We start from the raw sequence: 25,770 nt of genomic DNA on the forward strand, positions 1-25,770 counted from the left end.
AACCCAACAAATTGAGCAAACATAATGGACACCATGAACAGCAGAAGAGGTGGCATCGGTGCAGCCAAGCTATTTGAAAGGACTGCAGCAGCTGTTTAGTCATAAACCATAGTCAGTTGCACACATTATCATTTGATTGCAATTGTAGGATTAACATTTTTTTAAACACATCAAAGTCACTGTAGTCTATCGTTTAGTAATAATGGTGTAAAATAATATATAATAATAATGTCTCAGAAATATATGTGTTGTCAAAAAGGTTACCGAGTTTTCTGGGTAATGCACAGGTTAGTTGGAAACCATTAAAAAAAAAAAAAAACGAATCACCAAGTCAGTCTGGATATCCAACAGTTACTTTGAATGGGGGAAGCTTTTGAGTGGAAAGGATTCATTCTTTGATGAACATTTTTTGGGACACATTTCAGTGACGGAGAGACATCTACATCTCAAATCAAAATCTAACTATTAGGAATATGGTGTCAAACTACTGGAGCCAGGTCTATATTCCTTGATCCATACCTTCAAGTTTTTCTGCAGTCTCTGGTTCTTCTGTGCCTCTGTGACTCTTTCCTCTTCACTGCGGTCACGTACGGTGCCAGGAGACATTAACTCAGCGCTCGCCTCCGCGTTGCTCTCATCTGTCTCATCGTGATCATGCATGTGAGGGTGGGCAGAATCCTGGATGTGGATTCCCATTATTTTAGACTTTAGCTCCTCTTTGGTTTTCTCTAAATCGGCTTCTGCCATCATTGCCTGTCAACATATACATTTACATATTTAAGGAAATGGAGGTCTTTTACAAATAGCTCAGTTGGGAGAGCGTTAGACTGAAGATCTAAAGGTCCCTGGTTCGAACCCGTGTTTCGGCATGTGAGGCACAGAATTCATTTCTATGTTGTGCGGCCCGGTAGTCCAGTGGTTAGCACGTCGACTTCACAGTACGGAGGTACCGGGTTCGATTCCAGCTCTGGCCTCCCTGTGTGGAGTTTGCATGTTCTCCCCGGGCCTGTGTGGGTTTTCAGGCAGGCAGGCAGGCTTTAAAATTGTCCCGAGGTGTGAATGTGAGCGTGGATGGTTGTTTGTCTCTGTGTGCCCTGCGATTGGCTGGCAACCGATTCAGGGTGTCCCCCGCCTACTGCCCGAAGACAGCTGGGATAGGCTCCAGCACCCCCCGCGACCCTAGTGAGGATCAAGCGGTTCGGAAAATGGATGGATGGATGGAAGTTATGTCAATTGGATGTGAAAGTGTACCTAACCTGCTTTTTTTTTTTTTAAATTTTGGGGACACTGTTACAGATTGAAGGGGCAGAAAATTAATATGTGGCTACTGTACTTTAACGATGACACATTTCAATGTGAGCATCTAAATCCAGGGTTTCATGTTGGATCCTAAATAGATTTACCAGAATGTGGTTTATAAAAAAAATGCCAATAACTTCTCAATCTTGTCATATTCTTGCCACTGTTGGAATCCTTTCTTCTATATATCTTCGCTTATACCCTGTTCACTTAGTAGTGTCTGACATCCCTCTTAGCTCATTTTTGATTCCTCCTTTATCTGGCTCTTTCCTCTTCCGTTAATTCTCACCCTTTTCTGCCATCCCAGTGCTTCCTCGTCCTTTTTCTTCTTGGCATCTTCCAGCTGGGAGATTTTCGAGGTAAGCTCTGCCAGCTCAGTGGCCTATCCACAGGTGCACACAAATGGGGGAAGAGTTAAGAGCGCTCCTAATCTAAGGTCACTGTGCTCTCTCTGTTGTGACAATAGGTTTGAATGCGTGTGCATGTGTGTGTGTGTGTGTGTGTGTGTGTGCCTGTGTGGACGCAATCTCTTGGGTTCTGTGGGGCACACTTGGATTCATGTGAATAACCAAATCTATAATACCTACTTTTTGCCATCTCACACAGTAGTAGAAGCACGGTAGCTCTATTTTTACTTGAAACTAGACACAATAGTGAAGCATTGCAAGGTGGAAACTAGTTACACGTGTAAAGGTGTTAAGAGAGGCAAGGAGATGCTCTCAAAAGAGATGAGTTTTCAAGAGATTCTTCAAAGTGCAGAGGAGTGCCTTCTCTCTGACAGACAGTCGTACTTTCGCTCCCTTCAGGAGCAACAAAATGAGAGTCAGTGGACATGCGCATGTGGGAATGACATACATGAACTAGCGTCAGCACGTTCGTACAGTCATAAAGCAGACGTACTTCAAATCATACAATTCCATAAAAGTAGGTTCGTCTAACGGTGAATTGGGGACATGTACCAGCTCTTCCTGACTCTTCATCTCTGACTGCGGAAGTTGGAGCAGGGCTTCTTTAGCCTGCATGGCAGCCCTGTGGTCATTGTCCAGGCTCTCGGCTTCCTCCTGTGCAAGCGTCCTCTCCTTCTCTAACTCAAGCGCCCTGCGAGTCTGTTCCTCCAACTCTGAAATTCAACATCCAGCACACATAATGCACAACACAGCATATACACCACTGTTACTGTACATGGTCTCTCGGACAAAATTTCTCAAATCATAAATATTTCAATTTGCCAAGCCACTTTTGTTTTTTAAATGTTCGCAAACAATCAATTGTTATATTCAAAAAGTTGTCAGACCATCTTGAGCTCTCTTTGTCTGCTGCTCAATCTGTCGCAATCTCTCCATGAGCTCCATGGTCTCACGAGCAATCTTCTCGGTTTCTTTCTCAGCATTTTCACGCTTTTTTTTCTCGCTCTCAAGCAGAGCCCTGACAGGAGAATTGTGCATAAATACACATCTGAAACAACTCCATCCCCTGACAGTTCTTCCTTAAGTACAGAGAACACACTGTAAACTGTAAAAAAAAAGAAAAAAAAAGAGAAGTACTAATCATTGCCTTTTACTTTGTACCTCTCCATCTGCCTCTTGTTCTTTTCCTGTCTCGCCTGGGCCTTCATTTGCTGCACCTCAATGGTGTCGGGTTTACGTCTGCGCATGTACAAGTCGTGGTTTCCCATACACAGTGCCAGTATGCGTTTGTTGATGCGAAGACGGGGTACATAGAAAACAAAGTCCTTTCACACAAAAAGCATCAAGCATTTATGTTTTGATTGATGACACAATACCTTAGAATCTTATTCATTGGACAGTTTTGATATTGTGGACTTCCTGGACATGTGCCATTTGTGATCATCATTTCAGTACAAACTGGAATATACGCGCGTGGGAACATTGAATTTCCCCTTGTCATGTGCTACACCTGTTGACAGGCACAGTGAACAGATGCGAAGCAGCATGTCCGTGTAGTAATCATTCGGTAGCTGTTGTGAAAGGCTTTCAAGGCTAAAATATTTGTGAGCTCATAAAACGAAGACTAAACATTCTATGCAGGTCATTCACTCAAGCTAAAACGGCAAACATCTTGACATTTGGTTTGTCTGCAAAAGACCAAATACATTTCTCTTAAATAAGAATTCTTAATTAGTCCCCTGCAGGAATCCGTGACTCCACGATCGCAGAATTTGCCATGGATTTCAAAGCTTTTTGCGGAATTGAAATCAGCCCGCGGAAATAAGAAAGATGTTGCGGTCAGAGAGGCAACGGTCACACTGCAGGACGTGAGGGCTAATTGTATTTTGGTTCACATGACCAAAAAAATGGTGTCCTCAAACGTTAGCTCAACACATCCGCACAAAGCCCGACGTTTATTGACAGATGCAAAAGATGATGACAAGCGGCAGTATTAACAGAAGTAAATGTGATCCAACGCGTAGGGGCTCAGTTTATAATGATCTGATATCAACGAAGGACGTGAAGAAATTATTCTGAGGAAATTACATATATTATATTGTATGCGGTATGCTGACAACATCTTTGCTTGAATATCACTTGTTCTGATCGTTTGGTAAAATATTTAGCACTTTATTAATAACTAACATAAAATCTATAATAAGAATTACTATGAAATAAATCTGCCTTAAAGTGATGTCGAGAATACTGATGTTGATTATTTTACAACCACAATGTTCAACGGTGTTTTGGTTATGCAGATCATTTCTTGAAACAATTCAAATTCATGAGTGCATTAAATTGCTTTATTACTGGTCATTTCATGACTTTTTTTTTTATTGCTCGCGGAAAATCAAGTTTCAAGCTGTGGAATCAACACTTTTCCTCTGCAGATTCCCGTGGGGACTACTTTAAGAACTGGCCTGTCAATGTGTACATAATGTTCGCGTATCAGTTTTTCCATACCGGAGATTTCTTGTCAATGGGTTTGATGACAAACTTCTTGTCATTGAAGGAAATATTTCTGATTTCGCTCCATGGGAAGCCAATCTTTGGGGTCAGCCTGCAGAATATTGGAATACTTGATGAAACAGTCCAGACACTCATACATCACTGAAACAATACACACACGTGAACATTCATAGGATAATTTCATTTTGACTCGTAACAGGCTTATAAGCACAGTAGGTAGTTATGTTGGACACCACAGATTTCCCTTGCAATCAGATACTGAGTAAAATTCAAGCCAGTGTTGGCAATATCGATCTGATACCAACACTTTGTGTAAATGACCCTATCTACGAGGTGCATGTAAAAAAAGTACGGGAGTGTATTTCAAATCACAGCTTAATAAGAATACAGGAAAGCAGAATTAATCATGTCTTTCTTTTGAACTTGTCAGTAGAGGTGCAACGATATATTGACAACTAATTGCTTACCATCTGAACAGATAATTCCTTTGTGTAATCAATCACTCATTTAGGTACCTTATTTCCCTTACAGTTGGCCAAATGCTCATGCGAATTTCAGTTTCCGAACACTAAACATTTCCCAATTTCCATTGTCCTCCATGAAAGTGGACTGATTCAAAATGTGCTTTTACTTTGGAAAGCAATGATCAACATCTTGCGAACCAAACTAAAATAACTGGATCATAAATAATTTTTGTTTATGCATTTTCTGCACTGTCACTTTGAATAAAGGGATGGACATTTAAATGCGTTTAGATCCAAATCATCGATTAATTGCCAAATAATCACCAGATTAGTTTATTATTAAAATAATCATTAGTAGCAGCCCCACTTGAAAGTATTTTTTATTCATTTATTTAACCTTAATTTAACAAGTAAAGGCAACAAAGAACACAGTCTTGTTTGCCATGCCAATTTCACCACATTGTCCAAAAAATATTATTTATTTACTCGAAATAATGCGTCCTTGTTTATCTATTGTATCTATGCCAGCGATGTATAGTGACCGGCAGAACAATTACATTGACAATTGGATGGCCAGAAGCACAATAAATTTATACATCCGCCTGATGTCATGCACACAGCAGAATAAGTCATGGCTTCCAGCGAGTATATCTGCCTGAGGTTCAAATAAACAGGCCCACATTTCACACTGAGTAAGTCAATTTGTGAGTAAATTGTGATCAGCCTGCAGCATCCAAGGAATGACAATGGACCCTCTTCTTCATAAATGCCTTGTATTTTGTGTTGTGGTTTAACCTGAGGCGTTTCACAAGGTTCTATCACAAACCACATTTTGACTGTTTGGAGCTGAAATAGCTCCACAAATGACTTCGTTCGCGCTCTGCCATAATGCCGTTGTACAGTGTCAAACTGAAATCGAGCGACTAACTGAGTATCGTGGTGTGCCGCTGCGCTTACTAAAACGCGTGTGTGTGTGTGTGTGTGTGTACTAGACAAATAACCATTCACACCGAGACATTTCAATTAACCGGCCGTGCATGTTTTTGGAATGTGAGAGGAAAGCGGAGTACCCGGAGAAAACCCACGCAAACACTGGGACCAAACTCCGCATAGGAAGGCCGGGGCCCAGATTCGAACTCACAACCTCAGAACTATGAGGGGGTTTTTGCTAGCCAGGTGAGCACTACGCTGTGCCTTAAAGTGTACCTGTGGAGGCCCATTTCAAGTTATTGATGGGGGAAAAAGAGATACAACGTAAAGCTTGACAAATACAGTCAAACCTCTTTTCAACGTACTCTGTTTACGTTCTCACCCCTATAACGTTCACATTTCAAAGTCCCGATTTCTCATCATTCATTTTCCATCTGCTGATTGTGCTTACAATGACAACCTTTATAACGTAAACTTCAGTATAACGACCAGATTTGTCCCACAACATAGTAAAAATGCCTTTGTTACAAAGAACCGTGGGAAGCAAACTGCCACCGCAAACTTGCTTATGAACTAAAAGTACAGCGCTGAAGTCTCGTCCGTTGCTTTGCAACGCTACTGATCGACCCTGAACATATGGTCTGAAAACATGTTCAGTAAATGGTGATTGTGTTTATTTTGGGTGCCAAAATACTGTACTAGCAACAATGCTGCCCAGAGCCAGTGATGTCGCAAGTGGGCTGATATCCAAAGTACTGAATGTGTAATGACTGCCACGTGGTTTGATGAAGGAGACAGCTTGAAGCCGCAAGAAGAACTAATGTGAACTGCACAACACAGTCACGACATATTATGGGCAACACGAGTTAGCCATTCAGTGATTTTCATAACATTTGTGCATTTTGCCACGTAAAGGCCCATTCACGGTGTTACGTTTCATTGTGTGTGATTGAGGCGCAAATTGTGAATTTTGACTTGCAAACTGTAATGCGAATGTGCTTCTTTATTTCAAGCCTTGCTGGGCCAATAAGAAATGTAATGAATTGAGTTCCAGATATGTTCAAAAGAGTTGAAATTAGATTTGGTTTTGAATCTGACATCATTTAGTGACCGATTAGCAGAAAGAATTTAGCAGAGTTTTGAGCATTTGAAGAGTGTGTTTAAACAATCGTCCCAGCTGGGAGTTAAAGACCTACTTGTCCTTTTTGTCATATATGTTGAGGCCCAGAGCGTCCACTCCCAACCAGAGCTCAGTTCCTTTCTTGTTCTTGATGCTGAAGTAGTTGACCCCATACATTTCTAGATCCTGAGCTATCTTCAAGTACTCCACTAAGGCGTCCTCCCTGTGACAAGGAGTCATGTCATGAAGACTGAATGACTTATTTGCAGGGAGGGGTGCGTTGTCGCTGGGTTACCTTAGCATTCCCTTGTGCTCTTGATGCCACACTTGAATTCTTTCCTCCCACTGATTTTCATTCAGTTTGTGCTGCTCTAAAACCCTGGGTTTATCATTGAAGGCGACACACGGTTAGAATCTAGATGATTCAATAAAGTTCAAATTTGTACCCACGGGACGGACCGGCTACCTTTGGGGAAGCAGCTTCTCTCTTGTTAGGTAGCCTGGTACGTGATAATCTTTCTTGAAGTCTCCATGTTTGACCTGAACCGTGTATGAGGCCAAAAGCACTGCAGTCTCCGGTGGACAGTAAATGTCGTCATTTAGGATGCTCTCTTTTACCTAAAGCAAAAAAAAATCATTGCAGTTGCTCATTGTTAGTATTGATATTATTCTAATTCACTCACAGAAGAACCCGCATCACTTCAGAGGTTTATCTGATGCACATGAACTCCCTTGTGAAAAAAACGAAGATAATAATAACCTTATGCCTGAGTCATTGGGGAACCCCCAGAGACTTTTGTGACATCTATTTTAGTTGAGATTGCTCGTTCGTCTGCACCTCTACAATGTACCACCATAAAACTAAAACTAACCAGTTGAAAGTGTTTTGTTTTGTTTTTTAATATTGAACTTACACCTTTAACATGGATGCAAAATGTTTTAGGCACACTAGTCATTTGGATTGAGGTATGAATATTTTACAAAATTGTTACAACTTTTTGAGATAAATAATTTGAGATGCTGGTTTATTTTGTTTGCTTTACGATCACCTCCACAGGTTGTGTACTCACTAACCTGCAGAAAGAAGAGATGTTGTGTTGCCTCCTGGATGAGTTCTTCTGCAACATCCTCTGGGTAAAACTTTGCCCTGAACTTTATCAACAGAGGGTTGTCCCTCTTCACATCTTGAGCGGTCACCTGGGATCGGCACCCCCCAACAAAGGGATCAACACAGCAAGCGGCTAATTAACCTCAACGGATCAAGAAAGTCACGTTTGTGAGCATCTGTCAAGGCTTTAATTGAGCGGGTCATGTGAGAGAAATGCCAACAAGCTAACACCTAAACTTTCTTCTTACCCTTTTGTTGAGCTTTAGCCAAGTGGAGAAACCTTTGCTATCTTGGTACTGCAGACCAAAGAACCAGGTTTCCCTCAGTCCGATTGTTTTCACTATCTAGACAGTGGCAATAACAATGGCATAAGATTGCTGTTGAACGAGGGCCAATTGGCAGGTGGTATACAACGTACCTGATCAAAAAGTTGTTTGCCAGTCGTGCTGGGCAGGATGGCAAATTCCAGCTCGGCGTCCATGCTCGTAACCCGAACATTTATCTACCGGAACACAGAAGATACAGGAGGAAAATATCCCCCATTGCGCAATCGTCACGTCAAGGGAGATGACGAGCAACAAATGAGTAGAAATGAAGACTACTTATTTTGTGCGATCTTTGTATGCTCATTGAAACTAGGGTCAATGTGTTGGTTCTTGGACAGCAAAAGATTTCCTTACATTCTTCTGTTCAACCAGGAGCATCCACTCACAAGACGTTGGTGGAGGCTACAATCAAAAAATGAAGCCCACAATAGGTTTTTAGATGGGGTTCATTCAATGATAAGAATTGCGTAATGAATGGGTCAGAATTAGGAGTGGGGAAAAAAATGTCAGTGTGTGACAATGTTTTATTACCACATCTTACGATACAATGTCGATGCACCAACATACAACACATTTTGATATTGTTCGATGAAACTAAATATAATTGTGCGCTCTAATGACAAATTTGAGTTGTAAATGTGATGTGATTCTCCTCCATGTACTACACTGCACTAATCAAAATCTAAAGTTGGTTAGCAATAAAAACGTATTTGAGTTCATTGTGTTCCATGAGTTTCCTTGTCTTCAATTCGACAGACATCATGATGCAGAACCGATTATTTTCTTCCAGGCAATAAATGATCAAAACACCTGCCGTATTGTGACACTGTCGCTATCATCTGCAAAATAGCATGACATTATCATCTGCGTTTCCCACCCCTAGTTAAAACAATGTTTCCCATTCAACTCTGTATTTATACTTCTATCGTAACAAGAGAGGACGGAATAAAAGAAAATGTAATGCCTAAAGCAAGATACTTCTGTCAACAACAACAGTATAACCATCAAAATCTACTGCCACCCTGCAATTTGTTAGCTCAAATGAGCGTGCTTTAAAATGCATTTTACCTTGCTCTGTTCTCGATTACAGTGCCTCATTTTTCAACCCAACAGGTTATGGTGTTAATTCCAAGCCACTTCTAAATACATAAACATCCTGAAACATATAGCCTACATTCACAATGTTGACACAAACAATGAAAAATTGCTACTCACAGTTGACATTTCTCTGGTCTGTCGTAAAACAATTCTTCTTAGCGACGCTTGTCTCCTTTTCTCTGTGGAGTCATATGAAACTGCTTGCAATACCAACAAGGATTAGACGGAGTGAGAAAAGAACATTGCATTGTTCCCAAGTACCTACCTCTCATTTAATCCAAAGGCAGCCTGAGGCCCAAGCATTGCTCAAAGGCAGACTTCATCTGAGAACACTTCTCATTACATTTTGATCATGTGTCACCTACCTTGAACCGACACTGTAATTTTTGTCTTCTACAATTGTTTTGATTCCAATTTTCAGCTTTTTTTTTTAAATAGATAGACATATAGATTGATGGATCGCAATGGAAGGGTTGATGGCTGGATATATTTTATTCATCCCGTGTGGTAGATTAAGTTGTCACAACAGCAAAATTAAGCGTAGCGCAAGATGCTTTAATATTGGCCTCCAGAGCATCTACATTTCAGGATTTGCTGGTGTAGACTGCAAATTTCCCCAGTGTGGGACAAATAAAGGTTATCTTATCTTATCTTATTTCTGTTCCTCATCTTCGGCTGACCAATCAAGTGCTTACGTAGTTCCTGGACATACCATATGTTGTCGGCATATGTACAGCATGCATAAGCGTAAATGCATGTATGTATCGTTGAGTAGGTCTACATGTTGACTTTCTTCGTTTTCTTTTCAGATTGAGATATACTACATGAATGATCTATTATTATATTAACATTAAGTTTTGAAAAATGTTCTGGCGCTTTTTGATTTGGAGGACTAGTAACTATATTAACCAGAGCAAATAGGTCCTTACTAATGATTTCAGAAAACTGTTGTTTAGCCTTTATTAACAAGAGGAGATGAGAGGAAGTGGATGGTAGGTCTTTATAGTAATTTTGAGACCAGGGGAGGCAATGGGGGAGCCTCAGAATCATACATTTCTTCCCCGCAAAGCTCTCCATGGCCATTCTCTCAGGGGGGAACTAAGCCAGCAGCGGCGTGGCCAAGAACTCCCTGAAATCTTGGTATTCAGGAGGGACCCCTGACACATCGAAAAAAAGAACTGGGTTAAGGTGAGTGCCGAGGCAGAGCAGCTTGCCTGAGAAAGACCGACTGACAGAAAGAGCTCCAACCAAATATGGCACCAGTCGTTAAGTCGATTTATTAGGTTGTAATACTAAAGATCAATAAGGACCCCTGGATCAAAAGGATGGAAGGTGATTGCAGGATTTGAAACAGGATGGTCTCCTGTTGGAAATTGATCAGGAATGGCCCACAGATTTTGGAATCCCAGCATAAAGTTTTGGGGCCCCCGAGCCAGGGCTCAGGGGTGGTCTTAAGTGGACACGGTGAGGCAGCTGGCAGTGTTGGGGGAGGAGTTGGAATAACGTGTTGGGTTTATGCCTGTGCTTGGGTATTAGCTGACTTTCTTGCCCTAACTCTCAATAGATTTGCAGGGCATCTGGAATAAACAAAAATCTGAAAAAAAACTCCACAATATCTGTGTAAACAAGTAACCAGAAGATTATCATTCCCATATAAATCACCAAGATACAAATCTACCACATTTTATTGCAGCGGTAAAACTTTCAATCACAAGCCTACAAAATGACAAAAATATGTCGGTATTTTATGACTGAATTCTGGGAATTCTCTGTGCCCCCATCTTTCTTCCTCAATAATATTCCTGAGTCTTATGATCATCAGTGTACTTCTTTGTTTGTGTTTGCGTGTGTGTGTCCTTGGTCAACCGACCTTGGAATGCAGAATGGTTGTAGGAAAAGTGCTATATCAATTGAAGATTTACTGATTGATAGACTTCATCCCAAAATTATTGTGATATTTTTTTTGGCCAAAATTTAAGAAGATTTTGAACAGACAATTTATTTTTAGACAGTAGCAGCATATTGCTATATGATATGAAATGTATTTTTTCGCTGCATGTAATTCACTGTATACAAGTTGGTGTGTTTTCAATTTATTATCCTGGCTATAAAGACTTATATTGGAGACATGTTGAGCGAAAGCATCAGCACTTGCCTCTAACAGGCTTCGCCAACCCAGTTCGTGAAGGATTCCGAAATCTGAGATGACGATCCATCACACACCCCTGGCTGGAACACAAAGTGGATCAGAAACGTTGCAGGGCTGGTGTAACAAAAGATATACAGCAATGTGCAAAAGTCTTAGGCCACTATTACATTTGTGATAGTTTATCTGCTTCACCACAACAATACAATGCCGTGAGCATCTGACAGTTCCTGGCAAAGAACAACATCGCCCTGCTGGAGCAATCTTCCTACTCAACAGAACTAGCTCTGTAATATTTTTCTTTTCTTCTTGAGTTCAAAAACTCTCTGAAAAAACAGTGATTTTTCTGTGTTGTTATATCAGTTTTACAATTTGATTTATTTACTAGAGTAAAATTCGTAAGGCTACTTCTACTTGTCTTTTTTCTGTCAGTCTATGTGAGTGTGAGTACCTTTGCCCCCTTTTAATATTTTACCTGACTTGTGTTGTACAGTACCATAAACAACTTTTGGGGTATGAGCAACCGGTTTGACTTGGGGGAAGACTACTTCCTGGCCCGGTTCAGGCACGGCTTTACCTTGAGCGAGCGCGCTCCGGTGCGCCATCACGTCGGCCATTGTTTTGTATTTATTTATTTAAATCTAGCGAGACCACCGGGCAACACGGCGACACTAGCTGGGCGACGAGCAAAGGGGTTTCTTCATCATGACGGACGAACAAGAAATCATGTGCAAGTTAGAAAACATCCTGGAAGTACGGTAAGGCTGGATAACACATAAAACGACAAAAAGCATGACGTTTGCGAAAGGTCAGCGAATGCTACACCTCCTGCAACAACAGCAAGAAGAGCCCCCTCATTCCCCCTGGCTGCTTTGTTACCCTATTAGCTAGCGGGGGCTAGCAGTTGGTTAGCAGTGGCTGTGCTGATTCTCCGTTAAACGGACAAAGCTAGCCTTTGTTTATTTTCAACACGTCTTGGCGTCATTGCATGGATGCACACAGGCTGCAGCTGACACAATTGTACGTTCGTAATCATTCCACGTGTGTAGGAAGATTCCAGGTGTGCGTTGCTAAGCAGTGCTGCGGTCGAGCTAGCTACAGTAATTAGCCAACAGCAGTCTGTCAGGAACTCACTGTCCATTCACTGCTCGCTGGCTGACTGGTCCACAATATTTTTTTATGCAGTAATATAAATATTTTGGAATATTTGCAGGCACCGCTAATACAGTACATACAGAGCACTCTACAAAAACACTTAGCCCTGCAGTTCATTTTGTACTAATTGCGTGATATGATGTACTCAACTGTATTTATAGAGCACTTTCAAAGAGCCATCGCTGCATACAAAGTGCTGTACATGGAGCAACTATCATATATACAACAATAAAGCAATAAATCAGTAACAAGGACAGTAGAAAGCACCAAACAGTAAAACTAAGATCGAGTCTGAGTCATGCTGAGTCAAATGCCAAAGAATACAAGTGAATTGTGAGGCGGATTTTAAAGATGAGCAACAAGGGGGCTTGCCGAATGTTCAGTGGGAGGTCATTCCAGAGTGAGGGACCAGCAACGGAAAAGGCACGATCCCCTCTGAGCCTCCGTTTGGTTCTTGGTACTTCGACTAATGTCTGGTTCGCAGAACTGAGGCGCTGGGCAGGTGTGTAGGAGCGGATGAGCTCAGAGAGGTAAGGTGGCGCGAGGTCATTTAAAGATTTGAAAACAAATAATAGGATCTTGAAAAAAACTCTAAAATGTATAGGGAGCCAGTGAAGGGATGCCAGAGAAGGAGTTGTGTGCTCCCTCTTACAAGTACCAGTCAAGAGGCGAGCAGCAGCATTCTGGACCAGCTGGAGACGCTTAATGGAGGTTTGGCTGACTCCAAAGTAAAGTGCATTACAGTAATCGAGCCGGGATATGACGAAGGCATGAATTACAGTCTGAAGGTGCTCATGAGGAAGGAGAGGTTTTACTTTAGCCAGCTGCCTAAAATGAAAGAAGCTGGATTAACAACGGCACCAATTTGCCAGTCAAGTTTAAAATCACTGTCCAGTTTAAGACCCAAGTTTGAGACTGTTGACTTAAGATAAGGAGACAGAGGACCCAAGTCTACAGGATGGGATGTACAAGGGCCTCTGGGCCGTATCACTTCTGTCTTCTTTTCAATGAAATTCAAGTAAGTCATGTAACACATGACAGGTAGAACGCGAATACTTTTGACAATTCCCTTTTCCCTATTTTACTCCTGTGTAATAAAGTAAAATACATTGATAGACCAAAATACAGACAAATGTTGTGGCCAATGAGTGTTTGTATTCGGTTTTTGTCAATTGGTTTTGCTTGAAAAAGAAATTACTTTCTCAAAATAACATGGACAAATTCCCAAGCCACCTTGCAATTGTTCACAACAGAATGTCATTTCTCACAGATCTCATCAAATTTCCAATGTCTTAGTAGTGTACGTCTCAAGCGTCTGAGTTCATCTTTGCAAATGGGTATGTACAAGTAGCCTCCAGTTAACATAATGAGCCCACGTTTAGCACATTTTCCAAATACTGTTTCTCAGTCCAAAACATGACAGCATGATTTTATTGTGTAAGTCACCATATGAACTGTTTGGTCACTCGTCAAAATTAGTCAAGAACAGAATACCATAATCGCCATATATGAATTCTTGGGGCATTAGATAAATGTTCAAGGAATAGAGCGACGACCACCGTACTATCATTTGCTCAACTCAATTGAGGATTTTTTTTCCCGCTTGGAAGTGGACATTGGGTTCAGAACCAGAGGTCCCTGCTGCATACAATGGTCACAGCGTGCTAGGACATCACAAGGGATCAATGTAGTGGAATGGTGGCGACATTTGCAGTTTTTTTTCTCTCTGTATAGCAATGGAAAATATCTGCTGCAATGTGGACTAAAATCTATGGCCAATCAAGAGCAATGCATCGATGGCCAGGTGGATGAGGAATACGGGCCAGGAGAGGGAGGGTGTCAATAGCAACCAGTGTTACTGCCGTAGTGAAATTTTATTTACAGCACTTTAGGCTCGATACACAGTGTGTGTGTGTGTGGGGGGGGGGGGGGGGGTCATTATTTTGCTTTTGCTGCTGTTTTGCTCTTGCTGGTGACATGAGCAAGACCGGAACACAACAAAACCATTCTGGGTTTTTTTCCCCAACATGGAAATCCCCTTTTTCTCAGTTAAAAAAAAACTGAAATCAAAACTTTCCAGTTGACGAGGGGCTTCCGTCTAAGATGGAGATCTCCAACATAACTGTAGTCTAGGGCTGTCACAAATTACCATAGTCTTTTTAGAATTGATTATCTTGTTGATTATTCCATTGATTACTCTATTAATTGCCAATCCCAATGCATTTGTTGAGCATCACTTTCCTTGTTGGTGGTGTTTACTGGTATTGATTTTCTGCTGTGAACAAGATGAGCTAAGTGTTGTTTTCTTGCGCCAACAGGAACAAAACAGTCCAAATGCAGAAGATCAAGTCTCGCCTGAAGATTGAGTTTGAAGCTCTGGAGTCTGAAGAGAAGCATCTAAAAGAGTACAAGCAAGAGATGGATCTCCTCCTTCAGGAGAAGATGGCACACGTGGAGGAGCTCCGGCTCATCCATGCAGATATCAATGTGGTGAGTATGTGCCACAATTACTGAGTAGTACCATTATCATCATCATCATCATCATTACAGCATGCAGTTTTGCCCAAGTTAATTTTCTATGCAAACCAATTCAAAGTTTAGCTCAAATCTTAAAATGAACTAGTTCAGCAAAAATACACGACACATCCCAGTTCAAATTGCCCAAAATATGAACAAATTCACAAACTTCAACCTTTTCTACTGAGTGTAACTTCATTCACCTCATTCAGGTATAACACTGATCGCCTGTCTTCAGTTAATTTTTACATGGGTATAAAAGAAGACAAATTGCTTTGTGAAAACAACAATTTAGAAGCATGGGTGTATTGCGTCACATGAACATTTCCAAATATACAGCATTGCATTTGTACAGTTCAGGATTTTTGGTGTATTTTTGTTTTTCCAAAGATGGAAAGCACAATCAAGCAGTCTGAAAATGACCTGAACAAGCTGCTAGAAACAACTCGCCGCCTGCATGATGAGTACAAACCTCTGAAGGAGCATGTTGATGCGCTGAGGATGACTTTAGGACTGCACAGACTCCCTCATCTCAATGAAGAAGAGGAGAAGCTCTCACTGGAGTCAGTGTAACGGACGCACACGCGCACACGCACACGCACACACACACACACACACACACACAGGAGCCAGGCTTGGAGGTGGGAATTGATTGCAAGCGCATGGAGGCCCGGCCAGCCGGGCACAGCCTGAAGAGGTCATGTGAGTCCCTCTTCATCACCTGAGGGAGGGGCCAAGGGGGTTGGACGGTGGCCGATTGCATCTCTGCTTTTTTTGCAGATGATGTCGTATTGGTATTGCTTCATCAAGCCACAATCTCCAAAGCTCTTTGGAGCGGTTCGCAGCCAAGTGAGAAGTGTTTGGGAGGAAAGTGAGCAGCACCTTCAAATCTGAGACCATGTTCTTCAGTCAGAAAAGGGTGGAGTTCCCCCTCACAGGCTAAAATCCTGCTTCAAATGGAGTAGTTCAAGTATCTTATGATATTAAGGTCTTGTTCATGAATGAGGGCAGAATGGAGCCGAAGATCGACAAGCAGATCGGTGCAGCGTCTGCAGTGATACGGACTCTTATCAGTCTGTTGTGATGAAAAGAGTGGTGAGTTGGAGTCAAAAGAACAAAAACCTGGATACAAGCAGATGAAATGAATTTTCTCCGCATGGTGCTCAGTCTCTCCCGAAGAGGGTGAGAAGTTCGGGAGGGACTCAATGTTAAACCATTGCTTTTCCACGGTGAGGAGTCAGATGAGGTGGCTCAACCATTTGGTTAGGAAGCCTCCTGGACACCTCCTTCATGAGGTGTTCCAAGCATGTTCTTCCGGGAAAAGACAAACCAATTCAAAGTAGGTCCTTCTGTCCACTAGTAAAAGAAGAAGATAGTACATTGTGTGATCGTGTATCAAGATATAACAAGAGCATCATAGCGACTAGAGCTTATTTGAAGTGACAAGGAAGTCCCGAGTGGTGTCGCAGCAAGGCGACGTTCTCGTAAGGCACTGTTTTGTAGGAAGTGACTGTTTGGCAATTGCTTTTGTTTTTCAAAGGAAGATTGTGTATGGGTCTATCAAAAGCTTGGTCAAAAGTAGCTTTGTCAGTGAAGATTTGATTACAATCACTTGAAATTACTGTGCTCCACAGCCTGCCAACAGACTAATTTATCGTGTTTAAGTACAACAGTGCCAACTAATGGTAGAGCATCCTTTAATAGATGAGTAATGATTCGATCTAACCAGCAAGTTGAGTTGAGGTGTGAAAATCCAGCGCTGAAGGATTGATCAGGCAAAACCCGTCTTGGTTTGGAATACTCATTCTGTACTCCAAGGACACTGTACTTGAGAAAATTGATGGCAGGAGGTACTTAATTTTGGCTCTCAGAGTGATCATTTTGTCCAAAACAGTCATGAAATCATCACTCTAATGACTCATAAAAATACAAGGATCATTTGACTGTCCAGCTGCATGCCTGAAGTCAACTAAGGTCCCCCCACCCCCCTTCTTTTTTTAAAACATGATTATAGGCCACACTGTGGACAGGCTTTTCAGTGGAGGTTTGAGTGGCTAGGGCTTAGCTTAGCTAAAGCTCAGCTCAGGTGTCTTGCTGTTGTTTACATTCATTCCGCTGCCTAGAGCACCTGTCAGACCTGAAAACCGTGCACGGCGGTTGCACTGTCTCATCCAGGATGTTGAAAGTGCTGTGAAAAGTCCCTAGAACATGTCAGTGAACACTGTAATCCAATGGTGATTACTGTAAATCCACACGATTTTAGGAACCGGCAACTAAGGTAAAAGTACAGTTAAAAATGAAAAGGTACGGCTCAGTCATCATCACTTTCCATCATCCAATCTCTGGAGCGCCCACCCTGGTAGTTTTTTTTTAATCGGACCCGTTAATGATATGTCATCCCCCCCCCCCCCCCCCCCCCAATATCACTTCAATAACAAGTGGTGCAATAGTTATTGTGCATCCCTAATTCTATTGCACTAATTTCCCAAGCCTGCCCTCATTATATTCACCACTCTGTGGAGGGTTGCAATCAAGCAGTGAAAGATTTTCTCTGTGAGTGTTCTTAGCTCCTGTTTCTATGACAGAGTTGTGTTGAGCAGATCAATGCTGCTTGAAGGAGGAAGAAGGTGTGCCATATGGGAGTCTGTGTGGATGTCGGGTGGAGCAGTTCAGCTGCAGACTGTTTATCTAAAGAGTTTTTTTAGTGGTTGGATTAATTGGGAACATTTTAACAAAACATCTCCTGCAAATTCTAATTGGTACGCTGCTGGCTGAATCTGTGATCATCGATCGGTTGTTGATCAGCTCAGTGTGTTTCTAACCGCAAGGCTGCTGGCCATCACTCCTATTCTGTTCTTAGTGCCACAATGCTCTCAGACTCCTCAGTGTGAGAAAAGTAATTCTGCAATGATTTGATACCTTTTTAGTGCCTATTGAAATTGTCCGACTGAAGTCGTGATCGAGCAACTTTCGAGCAAATGAAATCACATCTCATACGCCTGTTGGGTGTTAGGATTTTCAAATACTCTGAGAGAAAGTGACACATTTGCATGAAATGAGCTCTAACGCAAAGAAAATCAGTTTGAAATTTAGAATACATGTTAAATGAACATTCATTGAACATGAAATATTGAGGTGCGTCGTGTTCATGAAATGCGTGAATACGTGGTACGTTGATGGATATGGTTAAAGGAAAGCCAGCCCATTAGATTTGTTCTTCAGTGAATTGTACTCCATCACAAACCCATTCTGAGAGAAACCAGAGCATAATGAAATAGGATATCACCTTGGGGGGGATTGCGCCAGTCTGGCATAAAAACCAAGGTGGAAATTTTTCTTCCCCATGCCCTCCCGCCCATGCACAAAGACACTCACATTAACTCAGACAAACACTCTCAATATGACTGTACTTTGGCTCAGAATTGTATATTCAAAAGAGGAAAAAAAGTGTGAGTATGTTTTCTTTTGTGTTGATGCTCCTGATGTGTGATGGGATGGGGTTTGTAAGATCCTGCAAATGAGACTCACAGCCAGCGCTGTCTGTCTTGTCTTTGTCTTCGACAGTTACTTTGAGAAGCAAAAAGCAGAGTGGCAAAAGGAGCCACATGAGCCAGCCATCCCAGAATCTCTTGCTGCCGCTGCTGCAGCGGCACAGCAGCTTCAGGTGTCCCGGAAACAAGATGCCCGCCAGACGGCTACCTTCAGACAGCAACCACCACCCATGAAGGTATCTGCCAGCCCGAAAGCACTCAAGAGGGGAACCAGTCTCTGGGTGGGATTGTATTTGAAAGAAGTCAAATTAATTAGAGCGTTTGTAAATAATTAATTGGACTTTAAAGGGGAACTCAAGTCAAAACTGTTCTTTATTATAAGTTTTATGGGGCCTTATCAGTTTAAACACAGTATTCTGATTCATATTGTGTTTGTGGAATATGAAATAAGCAGCAAAATCCTCCTGTTTTTAAGCCATCTCAGGGAGTGGCCACATGCCGTCTAAAGAAAATGACATCACGAGCTGGATTGAGAGACATGGCGATATAGAAGTATGTCGCAAAAGTGGAATGGAAGCCCATTTTTCGCATTTCCGCAAGTTATTTAACAACGCCATCGGGAGCCGGTGGAAGCGCACTGTGGGGGGTGGGGGGTAAGTGGGCTCGGTCAGGGGCTGCTATGCCCTGAGGCAGAGGTCATTGTGGAGGGTGATAGCCCTAGCCCTTGGTGGCCGTCGCACCCGGCGAGTTAAATCCCTCGTGCAGACTGCGCAGGTCCACTTGTTTACGTCCCAACGGTTTAACGCCATGTTGCGAGTGTCCCAAGAACATTTCATGAGTTTTTACGATAATTACGAGACCTCGCGTGACGGGACGTTCCAAGCATTACACCTCACAAGCGAAACACACTTCACTGGAAACAAGAATAAGTCGCAACTTTATCGAAATTGTAGAAGTATTGCTTTTATTTTGGAAAAAAAAAACTGTCGGGAAACCCAATTACAATTGCTCAGCGCTCAGGTAACAACAAATCACGGCTAAGGTTGCAAATGTTACATGACCAAAACAGGTGTGGCAAAATGCCTGCCCTGTGAGATGGATAAAAAATGGTTGATTGATTTACTGCTAGATTCATATTCCACAAACGCAATATTTATCAGAATGCCATGTTTAGACTGGTCGGGGCGCTTAGGATATATCATTGTGAAGAATTTATGACTTGACTTGACCCTTCTTGTAATACTGTATATTCCGCTGTTCTTTTAAACCTCAAATACAGTGGCACTTAACAAGTTTAAGTTGTTTTGTGACCAACCTTGTAACATTAAATTGGTTATCGCCACTAAAATGATTTGAAATGACAATCTGTTCCAACCCCACAAAGCATGTTTTAGGAAACAAAAAGGCAAAAGACATCTTAAAACATTCCAGGTTTTTTTGGATTCTAAATCGGCCCAGAGTATGTCACACCAATCAAAAAAATGCATCATGAAGAAGAACGAAACAAATGGGTTGTTCTCAGAAATGGCGGTCCGCCCCAGGCTGCAGATGGTGACCCACTTTGAGAGTCAATATTTTTTCCCTTTTAAAATCAGTTACCAAATTTGACTGGTTCCAATACTGGATATACAGTATAATGCAGGCATAAAGTAAACAACCTGACTGAGATTTGTGTTGTCCATAGAACCTGCTCGTGCTGGGTTCTATGGAAAAAAAAAAACTTTGTCACAATATTTATATAAGGCGTCGGAAAAAAAGTACCGGTAGTGTGTTTCCGGTAACCCGACTGACCGAGAATTTCTACGTCGAAAAAAAACTTTACGGTCGGCATTTTTTTCAAACAACCCTCTACATTTTTGTGTAGAGCAGGGGTGCCCAAACTTTTTGGATCGAAGATCTACTTTTCGATCAACTAACCTCCCGGGATCTACCGTTACCGCACACCATGATGAGAAACAGCCTGAAACTGAGGCATGCGACACACTTTTGCAGCCTGTTAACTATCGTAGCTCAAACGTACCGTTTTAAAGTGCTTCCCTGGGCCCTCCTAGATTCCTATTCTTTGCCCGTGCCCTCGGTGAATTGTACACGAAGCAAACTCTGAATGAGAATAATGACGATAAAAGATAGAGCGCAACAGTTCTGATCACAAGCTGCAATTGCAGACTGCTGAGAGCTAACAACTTCCGGTGACGTAATCACGCGCCACCGTAAATTCAAGATTTACCTGCTTTATTTTATTTTTTAAATATTTTTTGGGTGAAAATGAGACTGATAAGATGATTAGGGTGCAGTGTACATTAACACAAAAAAATATATTACTAACATGTACAAAGACACACAAATGGTTGTTTGTTTTTTTTCTCCTCAACACTCCTTGGATCTACTTGGGACCTGTCTTAGATCTACCGGTAGATCAGGATCGACCTAATGGGCACCCCTGGTGTAGAGGGTTTACATCGGTGCAAACTCTCGCGATATTCAAATTGAGCGCGTGCGTCTTTTGCCCTGTCGTCTGTCAACAACATTGAAACATGGCGGCGGCCGCGATCTGCGACGACAGTTTAAACCGCGTTTTCTGTGTTACAGTTGCATGCTCGCACCGTAATGTTAAGAAAATAGCATCCATTGATGTATCGAAAAAAAATCTGCGAACTATTTGATGAACACCACGGGCCGAGTAAACACCGAGGGCGCAGGAGGACGTCGGCGGAGGTGGCGGCGCGCCCCGGCCCCCCCCCCCGAGTCCGGAGCAGGGAGAAAACCAAATAGGTGGCGGCGGGTTCAATGTCTTCTTGTTTTATGTTTTATGGTTATTTTGTTTAAATTTTTGATGGAAAAAAAAAAGATTTTAAAAAAAAAACTTTGTCCGACCTACCGACCCTATGCTGAAATCTTATGTTACCTTATCTTTTTTGTTTGGCCTAACGATATACCACATTACATTTTCAGTGATTCTATGAAAAATATTTAACACACAATGACAGGTGACTTTTTCTCACTTATTTGGACATGCCATTAAACAGACCTGTATCAAATGCATCCGGTAGTGCTGCTAATATAAAATTATCACATGTAAATGGAAGCAAAGCAGCCTTCACATTTTTGCATAAATGTAGATATCAGCCTCAATAAGAGAGGCATAAAAAAAATGTTTCTGACAAAAATTGATTTTAAAAACTTAAAAAGATGAGAGCTACTGTTAGGGCATTTTGAGAACATTTACTCTGTAGATGTCAAAATAATTTAACTAAGAATTGCATCAATTTCCTGAATCGCTATGCATAAATTTGGGATTAATTGTCTCTCCAGACACTTGTTAAACTACTTACTGTTTTATGCTGCTCCAGCGAGATCTCTGCGAATTATTCTACGTCACCCAAGCACTTAATTGCAGTCTTTGACAATGTCATTAGGTTAGCTTAGCATTTAGCATGGCTTCTCTGTCTTTCCCTCTGTTAATTACTTCTCTTAATCCCTTCGAGAGTATGATACTTAAGGGAAGAGTATCGTATTCGCCGACATGGTGGCTGTAATTACTGAATTAGGAGCAAAACAGCAATGTGTTTAGCAGGCAAAAGTAGCCAGCTGAAGTTCATCACTTGCAATCGCTAGCTAGCTGCTGCGATGTCTCTCCTCGACCTGCTGACACAAGTAGGAACGAAGCTTTTTGCGACGCCGTTCAACTATCGGAAAAACTTAACAATAAAATTGTTCTCAATTTTGTTATTCTTTATGTTTTGATAAGGTTAAAAATGGAATTTGCTTTGTTTGTGTAGTTTGAAGGAGTATCCACTACTAAGCATGTTGTGAGGGTCTTTTTTTTCTACTTATTAATAATTATGGGTTTGTTGTAGTTAGTCTATTGCTTCCCAAAGTACTAGTATTCATTATTTTGCATTCACCGACCTCTCTATTAATTAATATAATCAGTCAATCTATAATCAAACTGACCTACGAAAATGAGTCGTAACAAAACTTACTTTAAAAAATGAATCATTCGTGCAAGCCCAGCAAGCGTCTTAATTAGTATGTGGGTAACAGTTGCTTGTTCCACCAGGAATCTGAATCTGAAAAATGTCTTTTGGATTCCATTTGTTGGTGTACCGCTGTTCACGGGGATAGGAATTGTAAAATTTGCAAGTAATTGATGGCCCCAAAACATTTGGAATTGCCTGTAGATACCGGCAAAGTGATATTTTTTTGCTTTGGCCTGAACAGCAAATAGGTGAGTTTTTTCAGTTAAATATAAAGGATAAGGTATCCAAAAAATTCTGCCAAAGTTGAACAGTGAAGACGTGGGTTTCGCTTGACTCGCTTTTTTTTTCCTCATACAGATCACAAATGACTCTAGTTCAGAGGTGGCCAACCAGTCAGAGATGAAGAGCCAATTTTTTTAATGAGTTACTGCAAAGAGCCACATCATAACCTTCCTCGTGCACGCACATGCACACACACACACACACACACACTTTTTTGGCCAAAGATCAACTTTTGAAGCGACCAACTTCTCACGAACGACCCGATCGCGCACGTGCAAGCATACACACACACGCAGCGCTACGCACTCACGCGGGTGCCCACCAGTGTACTCGCGCACATATGCACGCACACTACGATGAGCAACAGTCGGAATGGGGCGAAACTGAATGAAAGCTCAAGATACAAACAAACAAATCTTTTTTCCCCTCGCATTTGCTCCTCCCAACCCTTGCGGTCGACCTGGGACCAGTTTGCTGGCTCCCTGTCGATTCTGATCGACGCATTGGCCACCGCTGCCTTAAAATCAGAGGTAATTCGCTGACTCGCTTCGCACTTAGCGCCGTTGTTTTCGTGTGAGCGGTGATGCAGTCATCTGATTGGTTGCCCTCTATGTCAATCAAGTAACGGGATTGATGATATGCTGACTATCTTAGCGTTTAGCGCCGTTGTTTGCGCATGAGCGGTGATGCAGTCATCTGATTGGTTGCTCTCTATGTCAATCAAGTAACGGGATTGATGATAGGCTGACGAAGTACGTTCTGTGAAGTTGGTGCCTTGTTTGAATGGCATCGCCGCTGCCGAGGCGTTTTCGACGCTTGTCGTGTGAAAGCCCGCGAGCCGCGGGTTGGCCACCCCTGCTTTAGTTGATCGCTCCCTGTAACTTATGTCAGTGGGGGTTTACTGTACTCTGCTAAAGAAGTGCTATCAAAACCTGGATGGCACAAAATTTCTTGAGATTCAATGAAAAGAAGACAGAGGTGATATTGTTTGGTCCCAGTGGCCCTTGTACATTCCATCCTGTAGACTTGGGCCCCCTGTCTCCTTATCTTAAGTCAACAGTCTCAAACTTGGGCCTTAAACTGGACAGTGATTTCAAACTCGATCGGCAAATTGGTGCCGTTGTTAAATCCAGCTTCTTTCACCTTAGACAGCTGGCCAAAATAAAACCTCTCCTCTCACATGAACACTTTGAGACAGTAATTCATGCCTTTGTCACATCCCGGCTCGATTACTGCAATGCCCTTTACTTTGGAGTCAGCCAGTCCTCCATTAAGCGCCTTCAGCTGGTCCAGAATGCCACTGCTCGCCTCTTGACAGCTACTCGTAAGAGGGAGCACATAACTCGTACTCTGGCATCCCTTCACTGGCTCCCCATTCATTTTAGAGTTATTTTCAAGATCCTCTTATTTGTTTTCAAATCTCTGAATAATCTCGCGCCACCTTACCTCTCTGAGCTCATCCGCCCCTACACACCTGCCCAGCGCCTCAGGTCTGTGGACCAGACTTTATTAGAAGTACCAAGAACTAAACTGAGGCTCAGAGGGGATCGAGCCTTTTCTGTTGCTGATCCCTCTCTCTGGAATGACCTCCCACTGAACATTCGGCAAGCCTCCTCGCTGCCCATCTTCAAAACCCTCCTCAAAACTCACTTGTATTCTTTGGCATTCGACTCAGCATGACTTAGATTTGTTCTTGGTTTTACTGTTTGGTGCTTTCTACCGCCTTTATTACCGATTTGTCTTACTGTTTATTGTGCATGTTAAATTGCTCCATGTACAGCACTTTGTATGCAGCGATGGCTGTTTGAAAGTGCTCTCTAAATACTGTTGACTTGACTATCACTCTAAATATAAACTAGCGCATACCTGCATTGAACGTTAAACATGTCTCTTCAGCTTCTGCATGTAAACGGAGAGTAATGGTGTTTTTTCGCACTTTAAGACCCGTTTTCAAATGTCTGTGTTTTCAGACTAAACACAGTCTCCTTTATCCTCACTCCAGGCTTGCCTGTCGTGCCACCAGCAGATTCACCGCAATGCTCCCATCTGTCCCCTGTGCAAGGCCAAGAGTCGCTCACGCAACCCAAAGAAGCCAAAGAGGAAGCCGGATGAGTAGAACCTCAATTACTAAATTTACGACAAACTGGCCCAGTGTGCTGATCGTGCACACAGAAGTGACGGAGCTACAAATAAAGAAGATTCCTACACAGTTTGGCTAAATGTATTATTGGTACTGTTCCTTATTCGATATCAGTCTACCACTGACCCAGGATTGGGTCATATCTACATTGTGTTTCTATCTGTGCTTTTCCTGTGTTAATATGTAACTGTATGACTTCTTGACTAGGTTTATTATCCCTCAATCATGTTCCTACAATAATAGAACAAAACAGTCAGCCATTTGTATTTGTCATGTTTATTGCCTTAGATAATATACCGTTTGTTTTTTAATTCATTGCATGCATGCCTCTGTGGTTGTTGTCAGTTGTGTTTTGTGCCAAAAATGAAATCCAATAGGTTTAATTGCTACATTGAATTAAAAATTGTTGTTTTATGTTTAGAATGTAAAAGTGACCACCGCCTCAAATGGGGAACAACAGCCAGATGTATTTGCTTTAAACTATGTTCAAGTTTTAATACGGTGATATGAAAATAAATGTCTTTTTTGTACAAAAATGTACAAATTTTGTGTTATTCATTTTAGGAAAACTTTGTCATCCTTACTTTATAAGAATCCAACCCAAACTTTTTGGACTCAGGTACATAATGTATTCTTTTTGTTATCCGTGTGGCTGTACCACCTGACCAAAGTTGTTCTTCTAGTAGCAATCCTCCAAGACACACACACAGTGTGTGTGGTGCAAATCAAAGGCAGAGTGCCTTCACAGGCCCACGTATGCTCGTTTCACCGGCAGTGAGCAGGCGACAAACAAAGC

At 41.9% G+C, this 25,770-nt stretch overlaps 2 protein-coding genes across 8 annotated transcripts in view; one reads left to right on the top strand and one right to left on the bottom strand.

Moving 5' to 3' along the window:
• The window catches only part of LOC147208675 (moesin a-like), a 32,072-nt gene that overhangs the window by 2,324 nt on the left and 3,978 nt on the right, over positions 1-25,770 (bottom strand). Inside the window, exons 3-17 of one of the 7 annotated variants that reach the window (XM_086139192.1) lie at positions 9,381-9,442; positions 9,234-9,304; positions 8,520-8,567; positions 8,258-8,341; positions 8,088-8,183; positions 7,806-7,928; positions 7,198-7,349; positions 7,027-7,110; positions 6,808-6,954; positions 4,212-4,308; positions 2,868-3,031; positions 2,594-2,724; positions 2,259-2,419; positions 1,589-1,681; positions 520-753 (exon numbers count right to left, since the gene is read on the bottom strand). In XM_086139192.1, the coding sequence (XP_085995318.1) occupies positions 520-753; positions 1,589-1,681; positions 2,259-2,419; positions 2,594-2,724; positions 2,868-3,031; positions 4,212-4,308; positions 6,808-6,954; positions 7,027-7,110; positions 7,198-7,349; positions 7,806-7,928; positions 8,088-8,183; positions 8,258-8,341; positions 8,520-8,567; positions 9,234-9,263 (1,644 nt within the window). In that variant the 5' untranslated portion in view covers positions 9,264-9,304; positions 9,381-9,442. Of the gene's footprint in view, positions 1-519; positions 754-1,588; positions 1,682-2,258; positions 2,420-2,593; positions 2,725-2,867; positions 3,032-4,211; positions 4,309-6,807; positions 6,955-7,026; positions 7,111-7,197; positions 7,350-7,805; positions 7,929-8,087; positions 8,184-8,257; positions 8,342-8,519; positions 8,568-9,233; positions 9,305-9,380; positions 11,493-25,770 lie in introns of all 7 variants that reach the window. The other 6 variants (XM_086099177.1, XM_086139183.1, XM_086139210.1 and 3 more) reach the window with 6 other exon arrangements.
• On the top strand, positions 11,957-25,512 carry zc4h2 (zinc finger, C4H2 domain containing). The gene is made up of 5 exons (XM_086099188.1): positions 11,957-12,167; positions 14,883-15,054; positions 15,472-15,644; positions 18,646-18,808; positions 24,837-25,512. Exons 1-5 carry the CDS (start codon positions 12,115-12,117, stop codon positions 24,948-24,950), a joined length of 675 nt encoding a protein of 224 aa, XP_085955314.1. The 5' UTR covers positions 11,957-12,114; the 3' UTR covers positions 24,951-25,512.

This window comes from Hippocampus guttulatus, chromosome 2, assembly GCF_054856545.1.
Source record: "Hippocampus guttulatus isolate MCC_2025c chromosome 2, RoL_Hgut_1.0, whole genome shotgun sequence".
NCBI classification, from domain to species: Eukaryota; Metazoa; Chordata; class Actinopteri; order Syngnathiformes; family Syngnathidae; genus Hippocampus; species Hippocampus guttulatus.

Bases quoted from the DNA above. Each gene is read 5' to 3' on its own strand.
- zc4h2 (XM_086099188.1), top strand. From the start codon at position 12,115: ATGACGGACGAACAAGAAATCATGTGCAAGTTAGAAAACATCCTGGAA. The intron at 15,645-18,645 runs GTCAGTGTAACG...TGTCTTCGACAG, and splicing joins GAGGAGAAGCTCTCACTGGA to TTACTTTGAGAAGCAAAAAG. The intron at 18,809-24,836 runs GTATCTGCCAGC...TCCTCACTCCAG, and splicing joins AGCAACCACCACCCATGAAG to GCTTGCCTGTCGTGCCACCA.